This window comes from Hyla sarda, chromosome 5 (assembly GCF_029499605.1).
Source record: "Hyla sarda isolate aHylSar1 chromosome 5, aHylSar1.hap1, whole genome shotgun sequence".
In the NCBI taxonomy this organism is placed as follows: domain Eukaryota; kingdom Metazoa; phylum Chordata; class Amphibia; order Anura; family Hylidae; genus Hyla; species Hyla sarda.
In genome coordinates, this window is record NC_079193.1 from 295399413 (window position 1) to 295414116 (window position 14704).

The 14704-nt window shown below is 40.8% G+C and overlaps 1 protein-coding gene across 1 annotated transcript in view; it reads right to left on the reverse strand.

Annotated features, from left to right (window-relative positions):
* Positions 1–14704, reverse strand: part of CA8 (carbonic anhydrase 8) — a 158223-nt gene that overhangs the window by 114080 nt on the left and 29439 nt on the right. The window contains exon 2 of the mRNA XM_056522013.1: positions 10068–10259. Coding sequence (XP_056377988.1) covers positions 10068–10259 — 192 coding nt within the window. The remainder of the gene's footprint in view (positions 1–10067; positions 10260–14704) is intronic.

Sequence of the window (14704 nt, forward strand, 5' to 3'; positions counted from 1 at the left end):
AGTGGAGACTGAGGACATGGTGGAGGATGAGGAGGTGGAGTCACACACTGTTACAGGACCAACGGCCTGAGAGCGCGGAGGAGGAAGCGGCGGGACCTGTCCAAGTTGCAGTTGTGGCTGTGCAGGAACCACATTCACCCAGTGAAACGTTGGCGCTGCCATGCACTTTGGTACACACCGACAGGCTCAAGGACTGGCCCACATTCTCTTCCACAAAACTGTGCACCCACTGGGTGATGTAGCAAGCTGGACCACTACATCGGAGCCACGGTTCTCCCAGGCCACTTTATGGTGGCGAAGCATATGTTGACTTAGGGCCATGGTGCCATCATTGGGACCCTGGCCACACTTCACCCAGCTCCCAATTGCAATTGGCTTCATCATCATCAACAAGTGTCTGCACGTCACTGATGTCCTCCTCTGGTTCCTTTACAGTGTATGCTTCAGGACCCTGAATGCTGGCAACAGCCCCTCCCATGTCACTCTTCTCAACACTACATGCCTGCTTAGTGGAGGAAGCGGCGGATATCTCCTCCACTTCTTAGCTGGGCAGTAGCTGCTGACTGTCTTCTATTAGATTGTCCTCACTGAATAGTGGAGCTGAACCCACAGCATAAGATACTTCTGTAGGGGAGAGAACAGCATAGGACAGAGGCAATGGGAGGACAGGGACTGCTCTTAGGCCATGCCAACTGAGGGCTGTGTCTGAGGAACCCACGGACTGTTGGCTGGGGGTATCAGATGTCACTTGTGATGAAGTGGATGACCGTGTTAACCAATCGATGATGGCAGATGGGTTGCTGGTCGAGACACGATCGCTAGCTGATACCGAGAGCTCAGGCCTCTCGCTGCGACTCCTGCTGCGACTCGCCCCTTGTCTGCTGTGACCTCTGCCTAATAAATTTAAGCCTCTGCCACTCCTCTGTGGACGTCCTGGCACTTCTCTGCCTGACATAGTTAGTGCGTATATGAGAGGAGTACAATATACTTCACTGCGCTTAAAACTGTATTTGTCTTGAACAGCAGCAGGCGTGTACTTTTGTCTGTCCTTTTTACAGTATCTAAGCCCTTGACAGATTAACAGATACAAAATAGTACACCATTTAAATTGTATGTATGTGGTATGCACTTATGAGGGCAGAATAATGCGCTACAGTACGCTTAAAAATAGGAATTTTAGTAAAACGTCAGCTGGTGATAACTTTTCCCTTGCCTTTCACAGTATTTAGGCTCTGGAGAGTTTAACAGGTAGAAAATAGTACACTACTTAGATGTAGGCATGCACTTATGAATGTAGAAAAATTTGCTACAGTACGCTTAAAAATACTTATTTTTGCACAACACCAGCAGTACACAGTCGCTGTGTACTAAACCCAAAATTGCACTCTCTCACAGACTATGAGGAATGGACAGCTGGGTGTGTATTATACCGTCTACGGACTAGTATAACAATCAGATGATTTGTTGTGGAACAAAGAGGGGAGAAAAATGCTCTATAGTACACTTAAAAAATGTATTTTAGTAAAACACCAGATGGTGATTACTTTTGCCTGGACTTTCACAGTACCTAGGCCCTTGACAGATTAACAGGGGCAAAATAGTACACCACTTAGATGTAGGTATGTGGTATGCACAGATAAATGAGCTACATTTATGGGGGAGATTTATCAAAACCTGTCCAGAGGAAAAGTTTCTCAGTTGCCCATAGCAACCAATCAAATTGCTTCTTTCATTTTTGAAAAGGCCTTCTTGCAATTGGGTCCCGAGGGGCCTCAGAAATTTTAAAGAACCCTCCCAATATACCGACGATGCAGCTTTTGTTTCACAATGGGAGGCTGTACATTTACGTTACTCCATGGAAATGATGTGATTGGTCATTTCAAGACATGAGATCGAATATGCCTCCACCGTGGCTGAAATAAACAATATTAAGACAGAGCTGCAGACTCGTATTTCAGAGGTCCAATATGGTGCTCTGCAAAAGAAAATAGAACGAAAACTTGTCTCTCTGCAATCTACAATTAAAGAAATTAAGAGAGACAAGTTTCTGAGAGACAAGATGGACTTTGAAACAAACAACGTTTTTTCTTTTGCCGGCTCCAAAAAATCTAAAGCTAATAATAATAATAAAAATAGGAGACGCGACAGACTACTGGACAACCGACTGCGAATCGAGTGGGTCAGAGGACAAGACTGCCATCCCTAATGTCCAGACCCCCATTACTGCATCTAATAATGAGTCACAAAATATGAATTCCGTGGTTGAGCCCCCTTTAGGAGGAGGACGAGGAGGGGGCACACGAGGCAGAAACAGAGGCTACAAAAGGAAGTCAGTATCCTGGAGATAACATCTGACCATTTACTGACATGCAATGACAACGAACTGTCCATCATCAACCTCACTGATCTGACTATCTCTGCTGACCTAAAAACTGCACTGTCTAAAGGACTTAATTTTTGTATCGTCCAGGACTTTGATCGCATTGATTTTGAAATCAATCTGTTTCGTAGCATCCGTAAATTAAATTTAAAAAAGTTTTTTTTGTAATAAAGCTTCTACGTGCATGCGAGCTGAAGGGGAAATACCTGTATCAGTAGGGCCTCTAGGGTTTAGTGTACTAAAAGATGCACCCCAAGCAGAGTTAGAATGTCTGGATGCATTAGTAGATCTTCTATGCGAAAATTATGCCACCCCCCAGGCTGTCCCCCCCAGTGATACCATCTGTGTCCCCGAATTTATGGGTGGACTCAAGTCCTCTTTTTGCCCTCCTATTCAAACAGGTAACTGTCTTGATCTATTTTATAAAAGGGTTTTAGAAGATATGCGAGCACTGCGCTATCCCTCAGACAGTAAGAACCTTTCAAATAATGAATGGAGAGCAATAGAGGAACTGAGAAAGAGGGAGGACATTGTGGTCAGGAAGTCTGACAAGGGGGGAAATATAGTCCTCCTTACTAGGGACTATTATCAAAAGGAAGCTTTGAGACAACTAGAAGACAATAGATATTACTGTAAATTATCCGATAATCCTCTGATCAAACTTACAGCTAGATTACAATCATTGTTAAGAATCTATACTGAAAGGGGAGTTCTCTCTAAAAAAACTGCAGAAAAACTTTTTCTGTTATACCCCCGGCCTGTACACTGGCACTTTCTTCCAAAAATTCATAAGACAGTGGAGAACCCACCCGGGAGACCCATTGTCTCCGGGGTGGGTTCTCTAACTGAACCCTTGTCAAAATTTGTTGACTGGTTATTACACCCCCTGTTGCTAGAAATACCGGCACTGGTGAAGGACACCAATGAGTTCCTCCAGACTCTGGAGAATGCAGTCTGGCCTGAGCATTGTCTCCTCGCGTCAATAGATATTGAGAGTCTCTATACCAGCATTCCCCAGGAGTTGAGCATCTCATTGATCCGTGATCTGCTAAATTGTACGAAAAGAAGCCCTCAATACATTGATTTCATTTGTGATGCTTTACATTTCATCTTGTCAGGCAACACCTTCAAGTTCGGCGACACCTGGTATGCCCAAACTGGAGGCGTGGCCATGGGTACACCCGTGGCGTGCACGCTGGCCAACCTCTATGTAGCTATATTTGAAAAGACTTTCGTCTTTTCGAGTCTAAATCCCTTTCTCAAGTTTGTACATAGTTACAGAAGATTTGTCGATGATGTGTTCATCGTGTGGACGGACACTGAGTCCACCTTTGTGGACTTCGTTTCCGCCCTTAACACGATGAACAACATGAATTTAAAGTTTACTTATAAGATAGGAGGCAGCGAATTAGAATTTCTAGATGTCCTCATTAAGTTCAAGGACGGCAAACTAACCACGGTTGGCTATCGCAAACCTACTGCTTGCAACTCCCTCTTACACTTCCAGAGCTGAACCTGAAGATTATGCCATACAAGCGGCTGAACTAAAACAATGTTTGCGCAATCGGGGTTACCCCGCAGCCGTCTTGGATATCGCTATGAAAAAAGCTGAGAAACTGTCACGAAGGGATCTACTCTGGAAAAAGAGAAAAGGTCATACAAGTAAAACCACTAATGCAGGCCTCCAATTGAGTTATAGTCAGAATTCACAAGAGTCTAGTGAGGCTTACAGATTTTCGTTTGCTTTTCAATTTAGTCCAGTAGCCTCAGAGATCAAAAAATCTATTTTAAACAATTGGTTTTTGTTACAGGGCGACTCCAAATTAGCACCTTTTACAAAAAATAGGCCCCTCATAACGTTCAAAAGAGGGAAAAATCTTAGGGACGTTTTAGTTAAAAACAAGTTTTCAGAAAAAAACATACAAAATTGGTTACCTAGCTCCATCTCCCATGGTAACCACCGTTGTGGAAATTGTAATTGGTGTAATTTTATCTGCACTGATAAACATTTAACATTAAGAGGAGTAACTGTACAGTTTAAAGATCCCTTCTGCTGCAGAACATCTTTTGTGGTGTATGGCATTAAATGCCAGTGCCACAGATTTTATATAGGGTGTACCATCCGCTCCCTGAATACACGTTTTAGAGAGCATATCCATTCCCTCAAAAGCCGTAAAGGTTCCCCCCGTTTAATTAACCACGTTTGGGATTCGCATAATGGCGACCCAAAATGCTTGCGGTTTTTTGGGATAGAACGGGTTAAACTAGTGGAAGGTTTAGAAAGAAGGAAATACCTACTGCAGCGGGAGGCGAAGTGGATCCTCCGTACCAATGCGGAAGGGGAGCTTGGAATGAATGACAGGTTGGATCTTAGCGTATTTATTTAATGTACTCTGATGTATACATTTACTTTCTACAACTCCGTAGAATAAGCAGTTGCACGTCGCATTAATAGTTTACTATTAGTTGATATGTGGTTTTAATTTGTTTTTAATCACTGTTTTTTGTAAACGCCTCACCTCACCTACGTCATGGGCGTGTGAGTATTTAACCGCCCTGGCAGGTGAGGTAGGAGTGGTCTGAAGAAACGCCTTACAGGCGTGAAATGGCTATAACCTCCTGCTGGCTGACGGGATTTTAACCTGCACGTTGTGACACTTAGCTCCGAATAAAGGATTTTCGTTTTACCGCCACCTGCTGTGTGCCGTCCTCTTCTTCCCGGTCCTCTTAAAAATGAAGGAAGAGATCTGATTGGTTGCTATGGGCAACTAGAAACTTTTCCTCTGGACAGGTTTTGATGAATACCCAGCCTTACACATTACATCCAGTTTCAATTAACCCCAATACCCATATTTGGTACCCCATTAACCTAGTTCCCACGGTTCAAACTCTCAGTTAATTGCCAATTGACATAGTTCCCATGGTTCAAAGGCTTTCTTAATCACCAATTGACCTACATTTGTCAATCACGAGTAAAAAAGTTAAACCACAACACTGTAACACTGTAACACTCCGTCCCACCCCAGGCCTCGAACCACCACATGGTCTCCCATACACTGTGCTGCTGAGGCCCTCCTGCTTATCTTACAGTTTTACATACCGTGAGATCCCCCATTGACCACAATGGGCCTATTAGTTTCAACGGGCAAAAAATCACAGAGTTAATGCACAAGTGAAGTGGTCTCCAACCTATGGACCTCCAGATGTTGCAAAACGGCATGCTGGGAGTTGAAGTTTTGCAACATCTGGAGGTCCGCAGGTTGGAGACCACTGCACTAGCCCATTAGTTCCCTATACCATTAAAGAAGGGAGGGCTCAATATTCACGAATATGTGCATATGCGAAGAGCAGAGAGGGATGATCGGTGATCACTGTGATGTGTACTGTGGAAAAAAAAAGTGAATATTCATAATTGCGAATATATAGTGCTATATTCGCAGAATTCGCAAATATGCTATATTCGCAATTAAAATTTTAATTGCGAATATTTGCGAGCAACACTACTGATAGGCTACATTCAGCATGTGATTCATGGTCATTCCGCCTACCTTCCTTCCAGCCTTGCCTTCCCAGCGTTCCTTGCCCCATGTCCTGACATGTGGATCTGCCATTTTAGATGCTCTGGAGCCTGGACCCCCCTCAATGGAGTTTAATGAAGCGATTTGCATGATAGAATAGCGGTGATATTCGCATTCATTGCGAATCAAAATTTCATGACATTTGTAACGAATTTGGTTAATCAGCTTCGATTCGCTCATCTCTAGCTGCTATTATACCAAAGTGTAGGTTGTTATGGTGCTCTTTCCAAGTAATATCTACTTGTAGTTGTCTTTTACAATACTTTTCTCTTTTATACCATGGTGGTTTGTTGCGCTGCTATTTCCACACTGACCACTTTTTGGGTGGGTAGGCTGCTTTTTCCATGTTGACTGTACCGATACCTACAAGGGGTGGTTATGAGACTTCCATTTTGACCATTAAGTAAAGGCTGCGGTCCACAGGTTTAAAGACAACTCAATCAAATGTGTTCTTCTTGCACTGCTGCTGTGGCTCGATGGTTGAGATCAGTCTTGTGGCACTGTTACTTGTAAGGTGGCCCCTAAATCTTTGACTATAACTCCCCATCTCTGGCTCAGTCATTTGTCTTATAATTTAGAAAATGGTGTTTCATGAAAGAAAATTCTTCAAATTGTGCTTTTAGTAAAGTCGGCCTCAGATTTTTATGTGTTCCATTAGATGTCATCAGGTCCTCTTCCAAAACACTGGCCCTCACCAATGCTATTATATGTCCTTGTAGTTTAAACCATGACCAAGGGACATCCCTTTTAAGAATAATTCCTAGACAAGCGATTAGGGGAGAATCAATACATAAGGAAAAGGGGGTCAATTCAAGATACAAGGAAAAGATTATAACAGCTGCAATAAAATAAATTATTGCCAGATAAAGAGAATTTTATTTCGACGTCACACAGAGCAGATTTCCTTCTTGTATATTCCAGTCCCACAAGTCCACAGGAAATATTTTAGAAACACTGTCCACAGTGTTGCCTCTACAATTCTTATGCTTCTTCTCTGGGATCTTGGTAGCACATGAATTACAGTAGTACTAACAGCAGTCCTGAGATGGAAAGGGGTTTGTATAATACCATACCTCCATGACTGTCTAGGGAAAATGCTGTTCAAATATCTACTTCAGAAGGACCTGCAGTCACTTTACAGTTTCTAGTAGTCCAAACGGTCACATTTTTCACCATCACAGCATCTGAAGTTTTTGGATTTTCTGAGAATATCCTATCAACTGACACTCTCAATCAGAAAGTAGATATTTGCTCACTCCAGAGGTACTATAAAGCCTCTGGAGCCTTCTCATGTCCTCTTTAGATGTGGTACCTTGAACCAAAGCCTGCATGCATGCCCTCCTACAGCAAATGCCACATGTGTCTGGACTACTGAATTCTAATATCTCCCTCTATTTGCCAAGATGTAACATGGTGGCTGCAAATGGGCAACCTTCTCAGGGTTACATCCCTGGTTCTCCAACCACAGAAAATTCTCAACACAGATGCCTTCTTTTGAGGCTGAGGTGCTTAGGTAGATGACCTATGGGTCCAAGGGAGATGGGGCCTGAAAGTAGCAGCAGTGTCCCCCAACCTGATGTGTCTTAGGGCATCGAGGTGGGCACTAATGCAGTCAGTCATTGCTTACTCAGTTACTATGAACTGATACAGTCAGATTTCTTTCCACAGTATTTTACATAAATATGCAAAAGACACCAGGAGTTCTTTGATGATCAAAAAATGCAAAGCTCTGGTGACAGATGTAGAGTCCAGTGGTCACCATTAGAGAAAGGCTGGGCCAGAAAACAGACCTTCATAGTCATAAAACCTTCCACACAGAGGAGTGGGGTTTTAATTCAGCAATCTTTAAAGATTACCTGTCACCAAACTAAACATTTAATATATTGTTCCTTATGTAATTATAAGACACTTTGCTATTTTCTTGCTGTTTAAATTCTCAATCTTGTTTTTAATGTGATTGGAAAAAACGTCCACTAGGTGGCTCAGTTCTGTTTCCTGCAAATGTAAAACAGTTAGTTTGGTCTCCTCCTGGCCTGGCAGGACACAAAATTTAGGAAGGGCATGCAGGGCATGGCAAAGCACAGCTCTTGCAGGCTTCAGTGATGTTGCGCCTGCTGGGGAACGCCCACTTTCTCCTGCCGGGAGCACACACAATATGAGCAAGGGGAAAGGTATGATACAGAGATTTTTAAAGCTCGGAAATTTTATTTTAAGGGCAGGATAGGTGTTAGGAGTAGTTAGGGAATATAAGCTGAGTTAATTTAAAAAATATGGTCTGATGACAGGTACGCTTAATCCAAATTTAAACAGAATACTGGTTCCAATGCTACGTGTTACGAAATCAGAGAAAATGTGAAAATGTTCTCCTTCCTGTGCCACATACATCTGGTTTTTCTATTGACAGCCTCTCAGTCATTCATCTGGAGGAGGAGGAGGTTAGTGTATTGGTAAGGACATTACAGGAACAAGCAGACGCCATTGCAGCCCTTCCATTCCCGCACCACAGGTCATGATTCATATGTGGATTCTCTCTAAAGGCAGACTCCGAAAATCTTCTCTCTAAGAAGGATGTCTTCCATGCCCACCTTCACAATCTTCGCTATAGGCTCAGCACTGAAAGGGTCTTGTTAGTGGAGTCATAAAGACTTTCTAGGCTGCTCACAGACCCTCTACAGGTAAGTTCTACAATAGCATCTGGGAAATCTTTAATGCATGGTGTAACAAAACCTCTCTCAAGACCAATTACTTAAAATTCAGTAAAGAGCTTAAAATAAACAAATTTTAGGTGTAATTAACTAACAATTATGGCTAATTGCAGAATATATTTCACTCCAGCAAGTTTACTAAAATCTTTTGCAGAGCTCCTAAAAACGTATGTCCATCCTGGGACTTGACCATTTTGCCCATTGTCTTCCCTATAACCTAAAACTTCTAACTTTTAAGGATTTATTTTTTTTACCTGATGCAACTACATCTGAAATACTTATCAAATCATTAAAAGTGCCCTCATACTAATAGCCATATCTTTGAGTCGTTCCAAAGGTCTTGTAGTCCTTACTATGCTCTCTTTGAAGAACAAATAAAAACACTTTAGCCAGGTGAATTAGGGAATGTTAACATGTTATTCGCTTTCTCCTTACCAAACCAGTAAAGTCATCTGCTACCAGTTTTAACTGGCTTCTGTGGTCCCGCCCATTTAGGGTAATGCTTTTTAAGTCCCATTTGTTAATGTGCTCTATAGAACAATCAGAAACCAAAATTGACTTACAGAAATTTAAATTTCCTGAAGTCTGTAGGCAGCATAAGCCTCCCACTAGGCAGTACAAGCATCCCACTCATGATAACTTATTATTGCTAGATAAAAATACACTGGTTCCTTGTCCGGGGATCAGCTTTAAAGGGTAAAAACACAAATGCTCTCCTAAGCCAGCCTGGCATGTCCCTCGGCATTGATGTATGTGCTCTGTGCTGTGAGATCCCATGCACAATAAGATCTTATGGAACATGGCAGCTACATTGCTGCTGAGGTAGTTTATGCATATTTATTTTGAGGAAATTCTTACTGGAACTGGTGGGCAGGCATATAAGTGCACTTAAAGGCTAGGAAATGTTCCCCCAGTGCACAAAACATACTTTCATATTCTTATTATTGTCAATGTTTCAAAATTTTTTATAAACCTAAGTGAAAAAGACAAACACCACTGTGATCACTGATCAGCATCAATCACCCTTATACACAATATCCAGCAGGTTACAATGGGCAACTCTTGTCAGATTCCCTCAATTTGATTTATTGCCATTTAACCTATTCTTGTTAGATTGTTTCAAGGGGGCTTTACCCCATTTGTTAATGTACTGTCTATGGACTCTAAGAAATGAAGATTTCAGACTTTTCAACAATTTTTGTTGTGTCTACAATCCCTAGACTTCCTTTCACAATACGCCTGTTGGGAGATAGTAATCCTTTCCCTTTAACTGAAAGAATAGTTGATCATTCACTTAGCTTTATAATTATAGTTGTATCATAAAAAATAGTGTATGAATCTAATATAATGCCCCAAATGATGTTTTCTTTAGCATACCTAACTTTAAATTTTGTAAAGTCTTACCTGATTTTGACTTTAGCAGGATCTGAACTACATGGCCATCATTAATAACTTCACAGTCTCGGCAGACAACATAGTTTGGAAATAGTTTAGTTTCTAGTAATGAAGGGTCATAAAGAGCTTCTCTTGAATTAATGTTGATTGGAGATTGATACTGTCCATTTGCTTCTGGGTAAAGTAAACCCCACTCTACACCTACAAGAAGATATACATTTAGGTGAATTGCAATTAATTAACTTCATAATAACTGTCCCCTGTCATTAGTACAACCAAATGAAAGAAGAAATATTGTAATATATCTTATCTGAGGAAAATGCTTATTTCTCCATTTACAGTGTCAGTCTTCTTCATACATACACACAACTTTACATTTAATCTGTAAAACAGCTCAATTCCTTATTATGTTTACAAGAATGAGTAGCAGCTCACTGTGGGATCAGGTCACCTGCTGCCCATACAGGTCTTTGAAAAAGGAAGGGTCAAATATGGAAATAAAAGTGAGTGTTTGAAGAGAGCCAGAAGTAAACAGACAAAACACTTTTACTGTGAAAATTAGTCACTTTAGTATTTAATTTACAGCTTAAATTGCTCCATACTGCTCTATAATGTCCCCCATGCTGCTGCTTGTACTATAAAGGGACCGAAGAGCAGGATCCCTTCTTTTGTGTGTACAAGGTATGGGTAACAGTAAAGATGCCAGGTTCTACCAACTTGCTCAAAGACAACTGAAATTAGAGGCAAAAGATGCAGAGAAGAAAACTGGTAAAAAAAATTAAATATAATAAGTTATATAAAGGCCACAAAAGGTACTAGCCCTCAAGTACATACTGAAGAGATTATTTTGATAAGTCTCCTAAAATGAATAGTTAACTTTAAAATAAAAGGTAAATATGAATGTAGTTGCTGGAATGTCCCAATATTTGCAGTTCAACTTTAACCCTTTGTTAGGAAAAGTATCATCATTATTGGTAAGTTTACTGTATCTAAATGTAGATGAACCTCTACTTACAGGGATTGGTCCTGTTTTGGACCATATGTTACTGTTTTTGTTTGAAATGTTGATATCTGTACTATGTAGTGCATGTATTTATTATGTTGATATATGCTGCCAATATTTTGAGATATGTCAATGCAACTATATGTCATACTTTCCTTTTTCAGAATTTCTGAATAAAGAAATAAAAATTAAATAAAAATGTATCCAGTCTTTTCATGCATTTTATGTAATAGGTAGGACTGAAATATGCGGGCTGTAAAGAAACGCATGCAAAGAAAAGGGTAAAATGGTTCATAAATATGACGTGTGCTGGTGATATTTTTAACTCAATGTCCACATTATATATTACACTATATACATTATGGAAATAAAGAAGGCGAACTCCAGCTCGGCTCAGGTAAGTGCGGCTTTATTCACATCAACGAGGCAACAATCGCATAGATAGTTAGTCATTATATTTGCACTTATTATTTTTATATATAGTAAATAAAGATTCTGTTTTTATTTCTTTTTAACTCTGATTGCATCATATGACTGAAATAATGGTGCATTAGTGTATTTTGTTCTCTATGCTAGTGGATCCGGGTGTGAACGGGAGCCACTTCGGGCTAATTAGCCCGGGGTGCCTCCCCTCGCCCCTGGTTCCATATATAAGAGTACTTGGAATTTGTAATCATTGTACGACTAAGGCCAGCACCTGGCCGAAACGGCTCACTTCCTCCCTGTACCTGTTGCCTCGTTGATGTGAATAAAGCCGCACTTACCTGAGCCGAGCTGGAGTTCGCCTTCTTTATTTCCATTGTTCTGGGTGAGGTCCACACCCTCTCCTTGCTTGGGATCCAGACCAGGGATAGAGCCGGAAACTTCCTCTACTTTCACTATATACATTATATATTTTTTGTATAATCCAAAATCTGAAAAGCAGTAAGAGCTTAGAATCAGTTTTTCTACAAGGTGTTTCTGTAAATGTCAGATGAGAAAGAAAAATGTGCAGTTTAATAATTTTTACTATCTGGCGATCCTAGTACAGTAAGTCAACATAAGATCACTGAGTCTAGACAGAGCAGTAACAATGATAATAAATTTAAATTGACACATCTTTCATGTTGTGAGGTGTCATATTTCATGTTTGACTATTTAACTTCTATTTTGGCTGCACTACAAAAGCTACAAAGCTGCTGTCTGCAAGACAGTCATTCCACTCTTACCAAAAAGAAGTACAAGTTCAGCGGTTCAGGGACGAGTGCTTTTAAATTGTTTGGCTTCTATATGTTGATTGGGGTGTATAGGGCTGATAAAGAAAGGGACCCACTATTCTACAGGTTCTGTGACCCACATTCAATTGGTACTGTTAATTTGAAAATTAACCAGCACCTATTGAAACCAAATAATAGAATAATGTAGATTTGTAGTTTTGTAGTATCCAACATGGACCATGCCTTAACCCCTTAAGGACTCAGACCATTTTGGCCTTAAGGACTCAGACAATTTAATTTTTACGTTTTCATTTTTTCCTCCTCGCCTTCTAAAAATCATAACTCTTTTATATTTTCATCCACAGACTAGTATGAGAGCTTATTTTTTGCGTGACCAGTTGTCCTTTGTAATGACATCACTCATTATATCATAAAATGTATGGCGCAACCAAAAAACACTATTTTTGTGGGGAAATTAAAACGAAAAACGCAATTTTGCTAATTTTGGAAGGTTTTGTTTTCACGCCGTACAATTTATGGTAAAAATGACATGTGTTCTTTATTATGAGGGTCAATACGATTAAAATGATACCCATTATTATATACTTTTATATTATTGTTGCGCTTTAAAAAAATCACAAACTTTTTAACCAAATTAGTACGTTTATAATCCCTTTATTTTGATGACCTCTAACTTTTTTCTTTTTCCGTATAAGTGGCGGTATGGGGGCTCATTTTTTGCGCCATGATCTGTAATTTTTTTTGATACCACATTTGCATATAAAAAACTTTTAATAGACTTTTTATAAAAAAAATTTTAATAAAATGTATTAAAAAAGTAGGAATTTTGGACTTTTTAAATTTTTTTTCGTTCACGCCGTTCACCGTACGGGATCATTAACATTTTATTTTAATATTTCGGACATTTACGCACGCGGCGATACCAAATTTGTCTATAAAAAATGTTTTTTACGCTTTTTGGGGGTAAAATAGGAAAAAACGGACGTTTTACTTTTTTATTGGGGGAGGGGATTTTTCACTTTTTTTTTACTTTTACATTTTTTTACATTTTTTTTTACACTTGAATAGTCCCCATAGGGGACTATTCATAGCAATACCATGATTGCTAATACTGATCTGTTCTATGTATAGGACATAGAACAGATCAGTATTATCGGTCATCTCCTGCTCTGGTCTGCTCGATCACAGACCAGAGCGGGAGACGCCGGGAGCCGCACGGAGGAAGGAGAGGGGACCTCCGTGCGGCGTTATGAATGATCGGATCCCCGCAGCAGCGCTGCGGGCGATCCGATCGTTCATTTAAATCGCGAACTCCCGCAGATGCCGGGATCTGTATTGATCCCGGCACCTGAGGGGTTAATGGCGGACGCCCGCGAGATCGCGGGCGTCGGCCATTGCCGGCGGGTCCCTGGCTGCGATCAGCAGCCGGGATCAGCCGCGCATGACACGGGCATCGCTCCGATGCCCGCGGTTATGCACAGGACGTAAATGTACGTCCTGGTGCGTTAAGTACCACCTCACCAGGACGTACATTTACGTCCTGCGTCCTTAAGGGGTTAAAGGGGTTATCCACCATACGGTGAATATGGTAAGTACAGTACCTGCCAGACAGTAATGGACATGCTTAGGAAGGATCTGTGCTTGTCTTGAGGCTAAATGGCTATGTTGGAAGAATACCATAACACTGAGGTTATCTTTTTGTGACCTGGCTTTTTCCTTTTGGAGTTTGTTCCCTCCAACCACAAGTCCTATGATTCCTTGTTTATAGGTAACAAAAAGAAAAAGAGAAGGGGGGTATGCTCCCTGTGAAGACAGCAAAATAGATGCCATAAAAAGAGTGAGAACAAGTTACTTCTTACCAAAGCGGGTTGCGCACAAAGCACAAGACCTTGAAGAGCCTGTATCAAATCGGGGTGAGCAGCCTCACGGTTGGAACAGGTACACAACACCTCAGACCGGATAGAAAATATAGCCTGATATCACATTTAAAGTTTATTTAAAAGTAAAATAGCTATTTTACTTTTAAATAAACTGTAAACTTGATAATATATCTGTGCATCAGAATATTCCATTTAGGTGGAGAGCTGTAGACAAGTTTTGCATTTAACTACAGGTTCTATGGGACTCAATTTGGCTATGATTCCTTGTTTGTAAGTGAGAGGTAATTTTTCTCCCTCCTACACATCATCCACCACACCCACTGAAAAAACCTGTGACCCTTTCCATTCAATAGATCAGTGTTTTCGGACCAGGGTGCCTCCAGCTGTTGCAAAACTACAATTCTTGCACAATGATCTTACTCCCACCTAGCAGTCGCTCCACCCATCGAAGCAGACATGCTACCTCTGACCACCTGACTAGTGATGTAATGTCTTAGGCCGTACTGCAACCTGGGAAAACCTGAGACGATACTCATTTTGTATGCT